Source organism: Pleurodeles waltl, chromosome 5 (assembly GCF_031143425.1).
Source record: "Pleurodeles waltl isolate 20211129_DDA chromosome 5, aPleWal1.hap1.20221129, whole genome shotgun sequence".
In the NCBI taxonomy this organism is placed as follows: Eukaryota; Metazoa; Chordata; class Amphibia; order Caudata; family Salamandridae; genus Pleurodeles; species Pleurodeles waltl.
This window is the reverse complement of record NC_090444.1, coordinates 1,413,736,763-1,413,757,983: the sequence shown is the minus strand read 5'-3', so window position 1 is coordinate 1,413,757,983 and position 21,221 is coordinate 1,413,736,763. Positions and strand designations below refer to the sequence as shown.

Sequence of the window (21,221 nt, the reverse complement as noted above, 5' to 3'; positions counted from 1 at the left end):
GTAAAAAGTAGGCAAGGTGATTGATTGGTCTACATGAAAAGGTGTCACCACTTTGGGAAAGACGGAAGCACCACTTTGTTGGGATGGACATGTAGATATGGTGGCTTCGAACAGAGAGCCTGAAGCTCACTCACTCTGCGAGCAGAGGAGATGGCAATCAAGAAGGCAGGTTTAGGAGTCAAGAGCCACAGGGGACAGTTGTGGAGTGGCTCAAAAGGAGCACACATGAGATATGGGAGGACCAAGTCCAAATACCAATGAGGAATATGAACGGGATAGGAGGGAACATGTGGGTGAGTCCTTTAAGAAACCTTCCAACAATGGGAGATTTGAACAGAGAAGGTTGGTCTGGCAGAGATGGCAGATAACACTTGAGGGTGCCCAGAGCAGAGCCCTGCCGGACAAGAAAGAGAACAAAGATGAGAACCTCCGAGAGTGGTGCAGAAAGGGGATCAACAGATTTGTTGATACACCATGCCACAAATTTGTTCCAGCGACAGCTGTATACCATTTTGGTGGAGGGACGCCTGACTGCCAAGATAACATCACAGACTATGGGCGGAAGGTCGAAAGCTGTCAACTGCTGCCGCTCAATCTCCACGCAAGGATGCAGAGACTGGACAGGTTCAGGTGAATCTGAAAAAATATCTTCAGAATATGTCATCCTAAAAACAATTTAAAAGTCAGTTTACTGTTGATGGTGAAATCCACTAGCAAATGCAGATTTTATCATAAGATATTTGAACACCTCATCAGCAGAACTATGTATAATGTCTTATTTTCAAACATTATCTTAAAAAATGCAGGGACTCTTAAATTAAATGAAACACCTAATTTCCCAAATGTTTCCATTCTCTGTCCTAGCAACCATCTGTCCTCAGTGAGCACACACAAGTACACAATGAAGTAAAAGACATCAGTCGAGCTATTTTCAGATCGAACTCTGTGGACAGGCATTGGTGTGAGAAAAGGGGAGGGGCAGTTTCGAGTGCAGCTAAAATCTCAGAGGTGCCACCTCTAAATGCACTTGTAGCATCAAGGGATGTATTGCTGGGAAAATGTGCGTTCTCAAAAGCACTTCAAGGTAGAATCCAACAATCCTGCGATGATTTGGCTAAGAGAATGGAAAAATATTTCCTCCTTAGAAAAAGGCCACTCAATGACACAACCTGACATTGATCAGAATGATATTTATTACACACATTCAAAAATCGGGATTTGCGATACATAGATTCTATACTTGTAATCAGGGTCAAATAGCCATTCTCTTTTTCATATGAGAGCATAATACATGTAAAGAGAGACTGAGAAAAATGACAAGCCCACTAAATGAAACACAAGCAATTGCGTAGCAGCTCATAGAACACTTACATTTGGTGTTAGAGTTTTAGCAACAATAGGTCCAACCATTCCAGGAATCGTAGCAAAGGTATTTGTAATTCCAAGAAGAAATCCTGCATATCTGTTAAAAAGTCAAGGAAAAGTAATTATTTAAAATTGTCCTTGTTACATTGCACACTATCATACAAGGTCAGATATAAATGTTGACTGAAAGAAACCACTATTTAAGTTAGAACATGCTTTCTAATTACTTTCAGATATTGCTATATCTCATCGTAACTCTGACACGATCAACAATCGAAATCTGACATTTTAGAATATGTCATGACTGTTATTGATAGAGAAATATTTAATTGAGTTATACTAACTTCATCCAGCATAAAAAACAAGTACCATAGGAATAGCATGAATAAATGGAGGGATGCCTGTTTTGCAAAGTGTCTATTTTCCTAATTTTGAAAAATAATTCAGCCTAACCTAATGTATTCTTATTTTGTTAAACATTCTCTAAAATCTAAAACAAGAATCATGTTGCTTAAATATACAATATCATCTTTATTGGGATTGTTATAAAGACAATAATAGTTTTATAAAAGAGATTGGAGGTGGGATGTTAATTCTTAAACCTGGTTTTACAGTGCAGCTGTCACCAAACCTCATGTGATGACAAGAAAACAGGCCATCAAAAGAGGGTCTCTGGCTCAATCCACATAAATTAACCTTACTACATTTGGGTGGGCAGAACTTGTATGCTTTTACTGAAAAACAGTGCTTTTATTTGCTCTTTGGGGTGTACCTCACCTAATATGGCCGATGCATTCAAACGTAATAATGCAGCGGTAAGCAGAGGTGTAATGTCACATGACACATTGATTAATCATATGAACACAAGACTCTTCAGTGTCCACAAAAAGGTCACCTACACACATTTCCACTGTGGGGTCGCAATGCAAGACACCCTTCTACTTCTGTCAGTAGTATGTTGCACGGTTATGCCTGACCCAGAGGGGGGGGGGGAGGGCTTTGAGAGGCAGGGGATTGGCAGCACTGTGATAGGCAGAGAGGTGTTCATGTGTCATTGTAGCTTGTTTCATCACAAGAAAGCAGGACGCCAAACCTTGGTTGAGATGCCAAAGATGATCCACCATTATGACACAGAACACTGTGAGTGTTAGTGAGTCATTGTTCTACACCTTTTTTTCTCCCTCCTTTGTTTAATGCACAGCCTTGTTGGTGGGAGCAAACATCTGTTAGTACACATCTGCAACTCCAACCTGTGCCTCCCCCTGATCCCTGCATCTCAAATACAGGCAGTGTCAAGGATCAGGAGTTAGGGCAGCTATGCTCTCTCTAGTTTCAGCACATTACCACAAGGTTTTGATAACTTTATGAGAAGCGCCAAACATAGTGGAGCTGTAGGGTTCCCAACCATTTGCAGTTAATGAGCTGCATATCAAGCCACTTTAATTGAAGGCAATCATCACTGCACTGCATCTGCGCTGTTCGTGCAGCATGCACTTTCACTGTGTGGTAGCTGGGTAGCTATGTAATGTTAGAACGCTATGGATGTCATTTGCCATGTCATACTAGAGGAAAGAATGTGTTGAGGATTTGTGGAGAAGAGTGACAGATGCCCTGGGGAAACTGTGAAGATGAATGGATGAGACTTTCCTCTATGAATAAAGAACTATTTATGTTAACATCCTTTTATGTATGGTGAATTTATTGAGTAGTATTTCACTGGATTAGCCGGAAGGATGAGGAAGTTCTCAACACACCTGGAAGAAACATTCTGAGACATCCGGTAGTCAAGGTTTGGCAGCTGCAGAGGAACTGAGAATGTACCCCTCTGGTGATTGGTGAGACTAGTGAAGTTTGTTTTGTGACGTGTGGATTAGACTATTCTAGGGTCAAGGACCTTCAAAGTTTTGTTTCTCTATTGTTCTGAACGTGGGAACAGTTTGCACTTCAGGAGAGAGACACAGAGAGATTTAGCGGTCTGTTGGTTTAATGATCTCCTATGCGTAACTTGTGGTCGCTTTGTTCATATGCTCCTATTTGGAGTCTTTTGACAAAATCTGTTACATAGTGGAGATCTTCTTCTTTCCCAGTGGCTTTCATCACATGCATAATCATATGTAACACCTGCATGCACGAGGCACTCTTGATTTCATGAGCATGTCTCAAAGCGTTTTTTATTAATTCCTGTGATATTTGTGCACTTCTTTGGGCATAGCGTGCAGTGATTGGGACATTTTCTTGGTTTTGGTGTGTTTTTGTTATTAACTTTGTGAATGGGTCAATCTTAGCTGAGTTTCATAAACTTTATTTTAATAGTCTAATTAGCAGTTGGGTATGTACTGTGTTAAACAAGAACATGTAGAATGTTACTGTTCCATTCTTCTTCCTCACTGGTCCAATGGCACAACCAATGAAGTGACAAAAGTGGAAGAAAGTGTTTGAAATGTATGGTAAGGTATGTGGGGCATCCCTAAGTGCACAAAGGAAAACATCCCTCCTTCTTCATTGTCTAGGTCCAAAGGGCAAATAAATAATTTCCGATCATCTTCCAGAAACTCCTGATTCTGAATCAGATGATTTGAATGAGTATGAGATATGTATTAAGAAACTAGACAAATATTTTCTGCCAAAAGTGAGCACCATCTTAGAAAGATATCACTTTCCTAGAGGATTCAAAAGGAGGGAAGGTCAGTGGAATGTTATGTAACGGAGTTAAGAAGACTTGCCTCCTCATGTAAATTTGCTTGGCTATTAGATGAATGTATGTGGGATCAGATCATGATAGGATACAAAATTGAAAAGGGAAGGGAAGAGTTGTGGTTGAGAGATGAACCTACTCTTGAGGTAGCTCACTAGTTGCTAAGAGAATAGAACATTCTAGGAAATGCGATGAAGGAATTCAAAAAGAGAAAGAGAAGAAACCGAGTGGGCATGTGGTGAAGGAGAAGTTCAAGAAAGTTAACATTAAGAATGAAGATGGAAGTGTAAACAGTAAAGGTACGGTACGCAGGTGTTACAGATGTGATAATACTGGTCACCTGGCTAATGATAAAATGTGTCCTGCTCTGAAAGCCACTTGTGTTTTGTGCAAAAAAAGATGCATTTTGCTGTGATGTGCAAGAAGAAAGACATCAAACCAAATGTCAGGAGGGCAGAGGTGGGTAATGATCAGGAGAGTGACAGCACTGATTCTGAATGTGGACAATTGGTCTTATAGATCGATAATGAATGCAAAGTTAGATCGAGCCCCGTAGATACAATCTTAGTGAAAGGGGAGGCTACTAAAGTTGTTTGACTCAGTAGCAAAAATCACCATAGTCTCAAAAAAGTTCTATCACAATAAATTGGAAGATAAAGTCACTCTATTTAAACCGGATATCAAACCCTGTGCATATGGGGTGAACCCAAAACGTTACATGGTTAAGTTATTGGTTCAACTGAATACAAGCAATGTTTGGTGTCTGGAAAATATATGTATCAAAATGGGGGGGCATTTTCATTAATTGGATACATCCAGGTGACCTTTGTGTAATGTTAGATCCCAACAATGATCCACTAATTTGTCTAAACCAAAGGGTAAGTTTAATTGGTGTGGATACACTGTCTGATGGTAAATGTTTGGAAGAATTAAAAAATGGTTTTCTTAACGTTTTAGAGAAGAGCTAGGTTGTTTGAAAAACTAGAAATATGAAACATGCTCAGTTCCAGGTGCCTAACCAGTAAGTTGTACGGCAGGGAATGTACCCATAGCTATCAGAGAGGAGACTGAGAAATTAAAAAAAACTATCAGATAATAGAAGAGGTTGAGGGGACAGAACGGATGGCATCAGTTGTGGAAACTGGGAAATCTAATGGAGGTCTATGTTTTTGTGTGGATTTGAAACAGCTAAGTAAAAATGTGGTTGTGGACAGATATCCCCTTCCAAACTTTACAGAATTGTTATTGTTGCTTGAAGGGGGCAAAAAATGTCTAGCACTATAGTTCTTACCTCGGCCTACCATCAAATTTAGTTGCAGGAAACCTTAGGAGAGTACACTGCCTTTGTAGCACATTTTGGAACACTTAGATTTGTTAGGGTTCCCTCTGGATCAGTTTTCACAGCATCTGTGTTTCAGCGAGTCGTGGAAAAGGTTTTCGAAGGAGCTTGTTAAAAACTTTGCTGAGCTAAGTGTCAATATGAGATATCAGTTTAGAAAAGGTGTTGAGTTTGCATGGGATGAGGTTTGCAAGAGTGAATTCCTATTATTAAAAAAGAAGTCAGTGCACCTCTTAAACTAAAGAGTTTTGACCCCAAAAATAAATGTGTAATTACAACAGACACCAGGGTTAAACGACTGGGGGTTGTATTACAGCAGAATGGAGAGGGTGGCAGGAATACTATCATGCTTAGCGTACGTGGATTCAATGATGCTGAGTCAATATACTCAGTTATTGAAAGAGAAGCTCTTCCTGTGCACTAGGCGGTAAAGAAATTGAAGATATTTTTATGGGTGTCAGCTTCAAAATTAGGACTGACCCCATTTCTCTTTTGAGATTTTCTTTTTTAAGGTGTAAATCTAGTGTCAGGAAGGATAACTAAATGGTGAATACAATTTTGAAATGAAATACATTCCAGGTGTAGCTGACATGGTTTCCAGGTTGGTTAGAATTAACAAGAAGAGTATGACCAATTTGATGAGGAAACAGAATTTGTGTGTGAGGTAGATTGAAATAGATACTTGATGAAGAGATGCTCTTTGTGCAAAAAGGATGGAGTAAGAAAAAATAAGCTGATACAAGTTATTAAGACTTTTAACAATGCTGTCAAAACCAAGGCCCATCGGATATGGAACCTTAACAGAGTTGTGTTGTTCAAAGGTAAGTTGAATTCTTCTAACAATGAGTAGGTGTGTGAAGAAACAAAGAAAAATGCAAAGTGTGGAAACAAAGACATACACTAGAACTGTGAAAGAGCCCGGTTATTCTGAAGACTATGTTTAATGGCATAATATGTTTGTTAGGTTTGTTATAACAAAGGAGCCTGTTGTTTAAAAGACTATGTTCAATGGCATTATACGTTTGTAAGGTTGTTATAACCAAGGGTAGTCTCATGTAATCTAGATTTTGTATTTATGTTTCTACACTTGCTTTATTGAGTAGAGGAGGTAAGTGGTAGCTGGGTAGCTATGTAATGTTAGAATGCTATGGATGTCCTTTGCCATGTTATACTAGAGGATAGAATGTGGGGAGGGTCTGAGGGGAGAGTGACAGTTGCCCAAGAAAGCTGTAAGATGGATGGAAGAGATCTTCCTCTGTACATAAAGACACCATTTGACTTCACATCCTTTTACATTTGGTGAATCTTTTGAGGAGTGCTACACACTGCCCTGAGACTGACCAAAGTGAGAACAGAAAAGACACCAAGATGCCTATATTTCTCTGAGGCAAAGTAACTGAGGGCATTCATGTGCATCATTTACCCCATTTACCCATTTTTTTTACAAGGACAGTATTTTTTCCTTTTATTACTAGGACGGTGACACCTTTCATATTTTTAAATCATCAACAATGCACCATTCACTGTGAGTTCCTGTAGCCTGAGAAGGGCCTTCGATTTTTGAGTGGGTCAATTATGTCTGTGTTAATGTTTTACTTCATATATTAAAACTGATCAATTCAAAACACCCTCTTTTCCCTATGTCATTTCTTAAATTGCATTTTTGGGAGGATGTGAATCCAAACATATTCTCTGTGCCCACTAAAACGGTCTTGTCATTCACAGCAACATAGGCTCCAATAAACCTGGTTGCTTTCCCTCAACCATTCTTGTAATAAAAAAAATCAAATAAAAAAAAAAAAAAAACACTCAGTACACACTGTGCATGATATCTGTGTATCTTTTGTCTTTCATCTGCAGGTTATTCAATTGTTTATCTCTATGACTGAAACTTTAACTTTTCCCTGGAAAACATACAACTTGAAGTAATGCATAACATCAAAATGCACAAAGTACACAAATTGTGTAAATAAATATAATAAAAATGAGTATTACAGAAAAGGCATCTGCAATAGCATTTTGAAAAACGCATTCATGCCAGCAATTTAAAAGCAATCCTCGCAAATTCTGTTTAATACCCTCAGAATTCCCTCACTACAGAAAGAGAGTTCAAAGTTTGTTCAAAATGTCTATGTAGAAATATATAGGTGTTAAGAAGTAACAACGCTCTTAGATACAGAATGATTGGACAGATTTGTGCTAATTTGTCCGCTACTTAAACTAAATGCCCTAGTTTATCTCTCTTCCAAGCATATCCTGTTGCACGATTATGAGCAATCATATTTATCTGTTTAATCATTGAAAGTATTAAATTTGAAACCCACAGAGCACTAGACAGTGGAAGTGATTCCCACGCAATGTTTGTTTACTCACAAATTGTATGGTTAATTTACAGTAGTTCAAGACTATGATTTGTTAACTTATTGTAAAAACATTTTTTTTAAACCCTGAACTTGCGTAAACATAACAGGGGTTAGAGAGTGGAAAATTTTGAGAAAGGTATGGCTATGGCAAGACATCATGCAATTAGAATTATTATATTCCTGAGTACAGGTGTGCGGTCAAAGTAACGACTGTGGTATGCAGAATTCTCAGGAACAGTACAAGTAAGAACAAAATGGTTACTTACCAATAGGAGTAGTTTTGCAGTTTTCTGGTTTCACATGCTGTACATTATTCTGCCATCTAGTGGATGAGTCCAGAATTTTCTTTTCCCTTTTTCTCCCCCCCCGTGGGTGCTGTCGACCATCATTAGGTGGTATGTCCATCCACTTGTGTGATGTTAGATGGCATCCAGGATGTTCCTGTGTATAGTCGCCATCTTCTGATTGTTTTTTCTTTCTCTCTTGGTTTACTTCCTTCTTATTCTTTTTTTCCCCACCTAGTTGCATCCTCTCCCATTTCCAGGGAGGTGGGTGGGTCGCATGTGAATCCAGAAATCTCTTCAAGCTGCAAAACTATTCCTCCTGCTAAGTAACAATTTTGTTTTGCAGCATGAATCATTTTCTCAATTCACATGCTGTGCATTAGATTATGTAGCATTATTATCTCTCATGGGTTGGCTGGGATGTAATAATGAGGTATTTGCAAATATGGGTTGTAGTACTCTTTGTCCCTTGTGCATTTCGATATCCACACAATAATGTTTTGCAAACGAGTCTGGTGATGCCCATGTTGCTGCTGCGTAGATTGCCTTTATTGGCACGTTTGCTAGCAACACCAGTGTTGCACCCTTTTTCCAAGCAGAATGGGCTCTTGAATGTGTGGGCAGAGCCATTCCTGCTTTAGCATAGCAAGTCTGTATTGTTTTCCCAATCATCTCAATTGTTCCTTTAATTACTTTGGCAAATAAGACAAACAACTGGATTTCCTTCACAAAACTCTTTTGTTTCTTGACGATAGTACATTAAACTCCTCCTTACACCAAACATGTTTACGACTCTTTCGGTCTGTGTCTTTGCTTTCTTAAAGGGACGGCTTACAAATTCAATTGCATTTACCATGCTGGAGTGTAGGCAGTGTGCTCCCTTTTATTTGTAACTTTGTCGTTAAGACAGCTCCCTTAAGCCATGGCTGATGAGCCTTGGTGAGGCACCTGTGCGCCATGAGCGGTACATAAACCTGAGAAGACATTTGGCAGCATTTCAAGCAAGCCCCTATACCATGCTGCTCCCTACTGATGACGGGCTAAACCCAGAAACACATGTACAGGGATATACAGCACCTGCTGCATCTACAAGGTGAAAGACTTTATTACTTTCTTAACAGACTACGAATTCAATTGCATTTACCATAATGCACTGGGGTCATACTTTGTTGCAGGGGAGTAAGTAGTGTGCTCCCTTCCTTTGTAACTTTGTCTTTAAGACGGCTCCCTGGAGCCACGGCTGACAAGCCTTGGTGAGGCACCTGTGCGCCGTGAGCAATACATAAACCTGAGAAGACATTTGGCGGCATTTCAAGCAAGCCCCTATACCATGTTGCTCCCTGCTGATGACGGGCTAAACCCATAAACACATGTACAGGGATATAGAGCACTTGCTGCACCTACAGAGGTGAAAGACTATTACTTCCTGAACAGACTATGAATTCGGTTGCATTTACCATGATTCACTGGGGTCATACTTTGTTGCTGGAGTGTAGGCAGTGTGCTCCCTTTCTTTGTAACTTTGTCTTTAAGACGGCTCCCTTGAGCCACGGCTGATGAGCCTTGGTGAGGCACCTGTGCGCCATGAGTGGTACATAAACATGAGAAGACATTTGGCAGCATTTCAAGCGAGCCCCTAAACCATGCTGCTCCCTGCTGATGACGGGCTGAACCCAGAAACACGTGTACAGAGATATACAGCACCTGCTGCACATACGAGGTGAAAGACTTTATTACTTTCTGAACGGACTACGAATTCGATTGCATGTACCATAATCAATTGGGGTCATACATTGTTGCTGAGAAGTAGGTAGTGTGCTCCCTTTCTTTGTAACTTTGTCATTAAGATGGCTCCCTTGAGCCAAGGCTGACGAGCCTTGGTAAGGCACCTGTGCACCAGGAGTGGTACATAAACTAGAGAAGACATTTGGCAGCATTTCAAGCAAGCCCCTATATCATGCTGCTCCCTGCTGCTGATGGGCTAAACCCAGAAACATGTGTTCAGGGATATACAGCACTTTCTGCACCTACGGAGGTGAAAGACTTTATTACTTTCGGAACAGAGTATGAATTCAATTGCATTTACCATGATGCTTTGGGGTCATAATTTGTTGCTGGAGTGTACACAGTGTGCCCCCTTTCTTTGTAACTTTGTCTTTAAGATAGGTCCCTTGAGCCACGGCTGACAAGCCCTGGTGAGGCACCTGTGCACCATGAGCGGCACATAAACCAGAGAAGACATTTGGCGGCATTTCAAGCAAGCCCCTATACTATGCTGCTCTCTGCTGATGATGGGCTAAACCCAGAAACACGTGTACAGGGATGTACAGCACTTGCTGCACCTGCGGAGATGAAAGGCTTTATTACGTTCTGAACGGACTATGAATTCGATTGCATTTACCATGATGCATTGGGGTCATACTTTGTTGCTGGGGTGTAGGCAGTGTGATCCCTTTCTTTGAAACTAAGTACTACGTTTGTCTGGCCCATTGTGGCACTGTGAGAACGAAGTGTGTCCTCTGTTGTCTGGCTCTCTCCTGTACCTTCGGTATTTGGGGTACTGGAGGAAAGGTGTAAGCGAATCTCCCTGAACAGTGTATTGACAAGGCATTCCCCTCTGATTGGTGATGTCAAAACCGGGAGGTGAAGCGTTGGCATTTTGTGTCCTTTGCTGTTGCAAACAGGCCTATTTTTGATCTTCCACAGACTTTGAAGATCTTCTCCAGTACCTGTTGCCTTAATTCCCATTCGTGGGAACTGCCTTCTTGTCTGCTCAATCGGTATGCCTTTGTGTTTTCTTTTCCTAGTAGGTGTATTGCTTGCGGTGTGATATCCTTGGTATTGTCCATTACCGTATCTCTTGGGCTAGCCTGCTCAGGGTGAATGATTTTATTCCTCCCTGTTTGTTGAGGTAAAGCATTGTAGTTGTGTTGTTTGTTTGTATTAGCACAGTTTGGCCAGTGATGTGTGCTTGGAATGCCTTCAGGGCTAGGAAAACTGCTTTCATTTCCAGGTAGTTGATGTGCTTCAGCACATCTGTGTTGTTCCATTGTCCCCGCATCCTCAGGTTGCCTGTGTGGGATGCATCGGTTGTAATGGTCACCACTGGAGTCTTGAATGGTCTACCTACTGTCATGTCTTGGATTTCCAACATTGTACTTCTTTCCAACCACTAGATCCTCCCAACTCCCTGTGGGGCTTGTGACTATTTGTTGCAGATTCATGCTTGGAAAGGGCACATGTGCAGTCCATTAGTTTCATGACTGTCCTCACTGTCAGAGACTACCTCTTCCGGTATAGGCAAACGTGAGCTGTGATCGCTTGTGCCCTCTGCTGGCCTGGGTAAGCTTGGGCTGTCCTTGAGTTGAAGGTCGCTCCCAGAAACACCTTTATCTATTCTGACTGTGGAGATGACTTTGTGGTTTATTGAGAAACCCAGACGTTGGAAGTGTTGGTTACCGTCTGAATGCCCTTTTCCATTTCTGATTTGTTTTTGCCTTTAATAGACAGTCTTCTAAGTATGGGAATACATGAATACCCTTCATTGTTATGTATGCTGCAACTGCAGTGAGACACTTTGTGAAGACCCCTGGTGCTGATTTTATGCCGAAAGGCAGCACTATGAACTGGTAGTGAACTTTGTCCAAATCAAATCTGAGGAATTTTTGTGCCTTCGCTTCACTGGGATGTGTAGGCAGCCGTCCTTTAGGACTAAGGTTGCCATATAATCTCTTTTCTTTAGGAGTGGTATAACCCCTTGTAGTGCTGCCATCCTTAAGTGTTGGGTACGAATTACATTTTTTACGAATCTGAGGTCTAGGATTGGTCTCAGAGATAGATGCTGTTTTAGAACCAGGAAGTAAGGAGAATAGTTTCCCTTGTTTCTTTCTCTTGTTGGTACCTTTTCAGTGGCTTTCTTTTGTAAGAGTTCTTTCACCTCCTTTCTTGGAGGTGTGATCTCTTCCCCATGACATTTCTTTGGTTGTGGGGAAATTTTAGGTGATTCCTTGCTAAGTTCTATAAAGTATCTGTGATGTACCATGTTCAAAATCCATTTGTCTGAGGGGAAAGTTGGGGCAGAATTTAAAGGGGGTGTTCTCCATGACCCCTATGTGCCTTCATTCTCTGACCACGTGGCTGGTACCCACAGGTGCCCCCACAGAGAGGAAGAGAAAAAGGGTCCCCCCTTTTCTCTCATCATTGTCCTTACTCGCAGTCTTCGGCAAATTGTTCAATTTTCCTGAAATTCAAATGTTTTTTTTTAAAACATTCTCCTGAGCTCCTCTGTTGCTTCCAGACCCAATGGCAGAAAAAGAACCTGAAGATGGCGACTACACACAGGAACATTCGGGGCACCATCTGGCGTCACACAAGGGAATGGACATACCACCAAATGGTAGTCAACAACACTGCCATAGGGTAAAAAAAAAAAAAAAAAAAGTATAAGAAAAGACAAATCCAGACCCGACCACTAGATGGAGGAATAATGCACAGCAGGTGAATCTAGAAAAGGATTTGTGCTGCAAAACCACAGTTAGCAGACATCATGAGTGAGAGAGAATATGATTTCCCTTTGTCATAAATTTAGAACTAAATGAGCATCTAGATAATTACAGGCGTAAGACAACACAATGGGTACTAGTGTCTATATTTGATGGCATAAGGACATCTGTTGACTGCAGTAGTATCAGGAGTTACTGTGATAAGGATAGCTGCATACCTGTCCAAAAGACCACAGAGAGTTGCCCTATTTATGTCCTGTTAAAACGACTGTGGTTGTGGTGTGTCTTCAGGCTCCATTCTCTACTGGCACTGTTTAAAACACATCTTCATCCACTGGCTGCCCACATGCAATACCACAGATATAGTTTTTAGATGTTTGCAGAGGATATCTAGATGCTTTTGGCAGATGACAGCAGGGTGTAGAAGTTGAACATTTTTTAATCTATTGGCTCCTGTAACAGGTTGGATGTACAGCTACCGGCTGAGGCAAAATTTAGACAGTGCGGAAGTTATATTGCTAGGGGACTCTGCTCTTTCTAAACTCTTGCATCCTGCCATCCCACAAAGGTATACAGAGGGCAGAGTAGGAAAGGGAAGGAGTGAAAGGGATTTATAAAGTATAAACATTGCTACAAGGCAACAAAACAATTTACACACTAGGACATCTGCTACATATATGAGGGAACACAGAAGTGGTCAGAGGATCCTGGGAGGTTGGCAAGAGACAACATTTTGTCAGAAGAGAAGTCTTTAGCTCCATTCAGACATGGAGCAGAATGAATGCCTGTCAGGTCTGCCCAGGGACTATGTTCAGTTTCTTAGACTCCACACAAGACGATGTGATATCTAGTCTTATTTTTCTCGCTCTTCATGGTCTCCAGCCTCGTGATGTCCCTGCTGCTGGAGTTGCAGAATCTGCTGTAGACTTTGACCTTGATGTCTGGATAGAGTGGACTCCTGTTATGGACTACCTCCTACATAATAGAATAGTGGAGTTCTTTTAGCATTTATGTGGTTCTCTTATGTCTGCACATCCATTTTATCAGGTGAAAGTCAGCTTGGAAGACCTCTTCAATGAGCTGAGACATGATTCAGGTATACAGGTGTTTTGGGAGGTGCGTTTGTTGAGACGGGACAGAACAAAGGTTTGGGCAGTTGTTGTAAATGCTATTTCTGGTAAACAAAAAAAGGTCTTCACTCTGGAGCATAATCAGGTGGCCCAAAGCAGACCATGCCTTAAGAGCGTTGTTTTTCCTGAGGTTGGTATCTAAGTTAAAGCCCAGGGATTTGACACTACTGGACAGCTGACTTAAGGAGCCATCCTGATTAAATGAAAACATCCATCCCTCTACTGATTGCTGTTTGGTTGATCTTGAGGTAGGTACTTGACATCAGAGTTTGAATTGAGTCATGGATGTTTTTAAGGTGGAGTATGCAAAAGAATATTATTCTTGAAAAATCCAAAGAGACTTAACATCATGCAGCATATTCTGCCCATGAATTGCTACTAGAGAAGTGCAGGAGAAAAATGCAGGTATGGCACACCAGAAATTCACAAAGCACTACAGGCACACCACTTGTTAAACGTAAGAACTAGGGCCGCTAAACCTATTGCAATAAAGAAAGCCTTGGCCTAGAAAGGAGAGCGCTCCTGTAAGGAGATCCTTTTTAGGTCCAGCCTAGGCAGCGCGCATGCGCTGTCTGGAAGACCTGTTGTACTGAATAAAGGACTTTGCTCCCACCTGCTGCTTCCCATTAGTTGACTGAAGCATAACCCTTCTTCGCTGCCTCCTAACAGAATCGTAAAGCTGATACCTCACTTCTGTTCTTGGCAAGGAGCCCCGGCCATGCCCAGTGTCCTCACGCTTTCAATTATTATCAATTATCTGTAGTTTTCAGGAACTCACTTTTTAATTGCTTCCTGCCTTGGCTCATGTTGAATCTCATCTACACAGCTGCTCCTCCTGCCTTTGGAATTCTAGCATGGAACGCTTTACAAGTTTGCTTGTATCGTCAATCAATCATTAGATTTCAATCAATCATTCGATTTATAAAGCGCGCTATGTACCCGATAGGGTTTCGAGGCGCTGGGGGGGGGGCGGGTGGCTGCTATCGTTCGAAGAGCCATGTCTTGAGGAGTCTCCAGAAGGTGAGGAGGTCCTGGGTCTGGCGTAGTGAGGTCGGGAGTGAGTTCCAGGTCTTGGCGGCGAGGTAGGAGAAGGATCTGCCGCCAGAGGTCTTGTGCTGGATTCGGGGAACGATGGCGAGGGCAAGGTTGGCAGAGCGGAGTTGCGTGAGGGAACGTAGAAGTTGAGTCTGTTGTTCAGGTAGGTGGGTCCGGTGTCGTGTAGTGCCTTGTGTGCGTGGATGAGGAGTTTAAAGGTGATCCTCTTGTCCACGGGGAGCCAGTGGAGGTCCTTCAGGTGGTGGGAGATGTGGCATCGGCGTGGTATGTCGAGGATCAGGCAGGCGGATGCGTTCTGGATGCGTTGGAGTCGTTGGATGTCTTTAGTTGGGATGCCTGTGTAGAATGCGTTGCCGTAATCGAGTCTGCTACTGACGAGGGCTTGGGTCACCGTCTTTCTGGTATCTGTTGGAATCCGCTTGAAGATTCTGCGGAGCATGCGGAGGGTGTTGAAACAGGAGGAGGAGACTGCATTGACCTGTTTGGACATGGTGAAAGCGGAGTCGAGGATGAAGCCAAGGTTTCGTGCATGGTTGGCAGGGGTGGGTGGGGGGCCCAGGGCGGTGGGCCACCAAGAGTCGTTCCAGGCCGAGGGGGAGTGACCGAGGATGAGGACTTCCATCTTGTCGGAGTTTAGTTTCAGGCGGCTGTTGCTCATCCACTCGGCGATGGATTTCAGTCCCTCGTGGAGGTTGGCTTTGGCGGTGTGAGGATCTTTGGTCAGGGAGAGGACGAGCTGGGTGTCGTCGCCGTAGGAGAGGATGCTGAGGTTGTGCTGACGGGCCAGTTGTGCGAGGGGGGCCATGTAGACGTTGAACAGCGTTGGGCTTAGCGAGGAGCCTTGGGGGACGCCGCAGATGAGGTTGGTGGCTTTGGAGCGGAAGGGTGAGAGTCGGACTCTCTGGGTTCTGCCGGAGAGAAAGGAGGAGATCCAGTTGAGGGCTTTGTCTTGGATCCCGGCTTCGCGGAGGCGATTTAGTAGGGTGCGGTGGCATACCGTGTCGAAGGCAGCGGAGAGGTCTAGGAGGATGAGGGCTGAAGTTTCGCCGTTGTCCATTTGTTGTCTGATGTCATCTGTGGCGGCGAGGAGTGCAGTCTCTGTGCTGTGGTTGCGTCTGAAACCGGATTGGGAGGGTTCTAGGATGGAGTTGTCTTCGAGGTAGTGGTAGAGCTGTGCGTTGACGATCTTCTCAATGACTTTCGCTTGGAAAGGGAGGAGGGAGATCGGTCGGAAGTTTTTGAGATCATTGAGGTCAGCCTTAGGTTTCTTGAGGAGGGGTTGGATATCTGCGTGCTTCCAGCTGTCCGGGAAGGTAGCGGTGTTGAAGGAAAGGTTGATGATCTTGCGGAGTTGGGGGGCGATGGTGGCGTCGGCTTTGTTGAAGACGTGATGTGGGCAGGGGTCAGAGGGAGATCCTGAGTGGATGGAGTTCATGGTCTTTAGGGTTTCGGCGTCATCTACGTGGGTCCAGGTGGTGAGGCGGTCGGCGTGGGAGGAGTTGTTGGGGGTGGGGTCAGGCGGAGGTGAGGTGTTGAAGCTGTCGTGGATGGCTGCGATTTTCTGGTAGAAATAGGTGGAGAGAGCGTCGCAGAGTTTCTGAGATGGTGGGACGTCGTTGACGTTGGCGTTGGGGTTGGAGAGCTCCTTCACGATGCAGAAGAGTTCCTTGCAGTCGTGTGCGTTGTTGTTAAGGCGTTCTGTGAAGTGGGAGCGTTTGGCGAGTCGGATCAGTTGGTGGTGTTCGCGGTTGGCTTCCTTGAGGGTTGCTAGGCTGTCGGGTGTGCGCTCGAGGATCCATTTTTTCTTGAGTTTCTGGCAGTTGCGTTTGGAGGTGCTCAGTTCGTCTGTGAACCAGGCTGCTTTTTTCTTTTCTTGGTTGACGGTGAGTCTCTTGAGTGGTGCTAGGATTTTTAGTACATGTGCTGCCAATGCAAAATGGTAGTATGCTGGTATATAAAGGATGAATATGAGATGATTTTAAAGTTAGAGTGCTTTTAGAATATCAAAAATTGCAGGTCATACACTTCCCCTTTGCTGCTTTTCACAAAAGAGTTTCTTTGTATCAGAAAGAAAACAAATGCTGAAAAATAAAATTGCTGTCTCAATTTATGAAAACTGCAGAGGTCGTGGATATGCAAATCAAGTCAGTGATGTCAATCCTGCTGGATGTTCTTTGCCACATGCAAATCACATACATTTGATTTACACAGATAAGGGACTAGCTCCAGAGGAAGTGTTAGTGAAATAATGGGCATCTTGCAAATGTACGTGTTCAGACTTAGCCCGAACGTAACGAAAACAACTAGAACTGTTTTATTAGTATTTATTTCACAGGTGTTTGTGTTTGAAGTGATCGGGTTGACAATTCTGCAGGATACTGGCTGCAGAGAGCGGTTCTGCCTGTGGACAGCTTTCAACTTTTAGAGCGAAGGGAAGTCTCAAGGCAAGCAGAAGGGAAGCAGTCAGACGAATGCTTTCTAAATAGATTAAGGTTTCATTTCCTAGAGGGGGAGATTTACTGGATTTGCCATCTGGGATAGTTGTTTAGTACGGACATTGATCCAATAAACTTGCATTTTCTGTTCTGATTTCTTACCACTCACGTATGGAAATCTTTTTTTTAACAGCGTACAGTTGCTGTATTGCTTTATTTGCCTGCTGCAGTTTCTACTGGTGTTTTAGGCACATTCTTTAATTTCTTGATTACATTTGTGAGCAGGATAAGCCCAACTTTGTCTGCTCTTTTGGAGCAGTGTGGAAATGTAGCAACACTTATTTTTTTGTAGTGCGTTAATATTGCATGGCAACATAGACGCTCTGTAATCATTTACCGCCATTTTTTTTTTTTTACTGATGGAAATGTGTGCAAAACTTCTGTTGAGTTAAATGGCCATGCAGTGGTACTGAGATGGTGGCAGTTGTGACGGGCCGCAGGTTCGATGCCAGGGAGGACTTACCTGGCCTGATTGTGTCCGAGAGAGGAGCAGTTCTGCTTCACCATTCATCTGGAAGCTACTTAGACAGCAGATGGCAAAGAAAGCAGCCGGGAGAGGGAGAGACTTCAAATAAATTGCATTTGGATTTACTATATTTTCACAGCTTTTCATTTTTCTATGTTTCAGTACCATGCCAGTGGCAGCTACGGGATTGACTTACTTTTTAGATTACTGCACAACATTGTAATAGTGTACATTGCTGATGCCACTGATGTGAATCCAGTGTATGTGAGGAAATCGGCATTGCTACAGAACGCCCAATATGCAAGAGAAGACGGGGCTGTACATCTGTTATGTGTGCATTAGAATGTTTGTGCTACTACCGTTTGCACCACCTCTCTTCTGCGTGATTGATCAAAACTAGTCCTTTTTCTAACTCTGTAATCCTTCTTACTTTTTGGGGGCGGTGAAAGTGGTATTCCATTCTAATTAGCATGGCAGATTTAAATTAGCATATCAAATGGCAACATGCCGGCAGCTTTAGGAGGGAGGGGGGCAGGCAGGGCACACACACACACACACACACACACAAGCACGCACATCCATTAACAACACTCATACCATTCAAACATGCACGCACGCACGTACCAAACATTAATTTTAAAACATCACACACACTCATTCTTTCACACACGCACGCACGCACGCACATCCATTAACAACATTCATACCATTCAAACATGCACGCACGCACCAAACATTCAATTTGAAACATCACACACATACACACTTACCTTCGGCCTCCAGGTCCTAGGAGGGTTGGGACTTCTGCCTTCCCTCATTGGCTGACCTAAGGAAGGCAGCAGTCCCAGCCTCGTAACAGAGTGGGATGGGGTCAGTGAGACTGCTGACCCCACCCCACTCTGTGACGAAGTGTCACTGATTGACACTCGCCCTGGGCACTTCAGGGCTTAAACTGAAGCGCCCAGGGAGAGTGTCAATTGGTGACGCTTTCCTCGTCACCAAGGGGAGGGCCTCGAGGCAGCTTTTCTGGGCCGAGGAGGTCACGCCCATAGGAGCTGTGATCTCCTCAGCCCAGCAAAGTTCTGCTCAGGCAGCCAGGAGTCTGCGCAAATCGCGCCTGTCTGCTCCTGGCTGCCTGACCTGAACATGAAGAGTGTCTGTCAGGCGGACCTTTGTTCAGCCTGACAGACACTCTTCATGGGGGCAAAAGGTGGGGGGCGTGGCCCCTCCGCCCTAAAGGACGGGCCGCCACTGCTGCAGATAGGGGAAGAAGGTAAATATAAGTGCCTTGGTTATATGCAGGGCCACTGGAATTATGTGGCAGAGGGAACCAAATTATGCAGCAGGGTTGACCAATTTATGTGGCAAGAAAAGTCCAGTTATGCATTTACCACACCAATAACTCTAACTCTTGCAAATGCAAGACCTATTGCATTGCTAATGCTTGTTATATTAAGTCATGGCCCTTGTGGCACATGCTCTCACTTCGAGGGATGGGACAACCTGTCCTGGTCACTTTCCTATTACTCTTAATTCACACAAATTACCCAGGTAATTATTTCCTACCACACCCAAGGAATCTAAGAGAGAGGCCCTACAGTGCTGCACAATCTACCATTGGTAGTGGACCTACAGAGGGAAACGTTCACAATGAAGCTCTCTGTTCTTAGTTATGTACCACTCTAGGAGCTGGAACTTCCATATAGCCAACTATCCCACTTTCTGTGCAAAGATTATAGTGCTTACCTGGTGCTTATAAAAGAAAAGTCAAATACAGAAAAGATGTCTGGAAGGAGTCTGAATGAGCATAAACATGTTAAGACACACTGTTTGGGGAGGAGTTGCTAAGCCAGTCAGGATGGTGGACGCAAGCCCTTGAAGCTCTGTCTCGCCAGCCAACACATCGGACCAGCGCCTGGTGGAGCGGAATCCAACTCTGAGGTGGGTTTTGATGGGGGAAATTGGCAGCAGACGGACTCCCTGGTTCCCACATGGTGCGGGGGAGGTGCAGTCAGCATCATCGCATTGCTGTGCGCCCCTGCCCGTTTCACTCGAAGGGGCGCCGAGATGCCTGGTGCCATCTTGGGAGGTGCGCGTGGCTTGTCCGGCAGGTGCCTCGGTGGTGAGGTCGGACCCCCCCCCCCCCCGATAGGCTGCACTGCCAGAGTCCATTGGTGACCAACTAGGAGCAGGAGACCCGGTCTGATGCTGGGGGAGCCGCTCCGCCTCTGACTGCACGCGCAGGATAGGCCAACAAATAAAGCCCAGTCGCCCACATTGCCTGAAGTACCTTACCACCTGACATTGCCCATCTGCGGACGCGGCACCTCCCCTGGTTGCTGGATGGGGGGTCACTGGAGCCTCCTTCAGGTCCTCTCCAGATGAAATCAGAGTAGGGATCTACTACACACTGCACAAACCCACCAAGTGTAAGCGGAGCCTACCTTCAGATGGAGGGTACTGCTCCGTCAGGGACTCAGTCTGATAAATTGGACCTAGTGTTTGCAGCCATAGAACACTCAAATCTCAACGGAGACACGCCTGAGCGCCATGGCTACTGACATAAGCTTTCTCAGAGACGACCACAGAAAACTTGCCAACAAAGTAGTTGAGGTTGAGTGGTAGATGGCCGCCCTCCAGCCCGCTTGCCCCGCTATGCAAGATAGCACTCGCAAAAATGATCATACTACCTTGCTTGCTTTACTACTTTACTAACCTCCCCATATGTCCTCCCACTCCCTTTTCAAAGAACTTGACTTACTTCTAGGTGACTTAATTTGAGGTGTTGAGAGATGCTGTGTGGCCCTACACAAGCTTCAGCTCCCACTGCACCAAGGAGGACTGGGAGCCCCAGCCTTTGAAGCTTATTATTTAGCACCACAGCTGCAATGGCTATCTAGATGGACGGACAGCAGACATGTTGGGTGCAGCACTAGCGGCATAATACCCTCCCCTGCAATCCACCGCCTACTCCTCCCAAAAACTCCAGTCCCCTCATCGCAACCCATACAGCAGGTAACTTTAGCGCACACTTGCATTTCCAGAATCCACTGCATTGCTCCTACTGTGCTAGTGTATACACCTAAGCTCCCACTAGTGAGTCTCCCTAGGCTATTACATTTTCCATAACAATCAACTCTGCTCCTTTACTCAGCTAACAACAGATTATGGTGTTCCCCCTGGACAATTCCTCAACCACCGGCTACTCCTTCGCACGTTCCACACCCTTTGGAATGTGACAACTTTGAAACCCACCCCTTACCCTGTGCTTCAGACAATCCTGACGATGGGCCCTGGCCGGCACCTCATCACCAAGCTTTATAAAGCCATTCGCACACTAGCAGTACCATCTCTAGACCCGCTCCGCCACATATGGGAAGAGGAATTTGGACAACCATTACATGATAAAGAGTGGTTCATTGCCTTAGAATTTCCACAACAGGTATCACTCAATTCCCACGTCAAGAATCTTCAATTACATTTCAGAATTTACATGCTGCACCACGTGTACCTCACAATGGCTCGA

At 44.1% G+C, this 21,221-nt stretch overlaps 1 protein-coding gene across 2 annotated transcripts in view; it reads right to left on the bottom strand.

Moving 5' to 3' along the window:
• The window catches only part of SLC17A5 (solute carrier family 17 member 5), a 354,543-nt gene that overhangs the window by 23,345 nt on the left and 309,977 nt on the right, over window positions 1-21,221 (bottom strand). For both annotated transcript variants that reach the window (XM_069235678.1, XM_069235679.1), the window contains exon 10: window positions 1,372-1,462. In XM_069235678.1, the coding sequence (XP_069091779.1) occupies window positions 1,372-1,462 (91 nt within the window). The remainder of the gene's footprint in view (window positions 1-1,371; window positions 1,463-21,221) is intronic.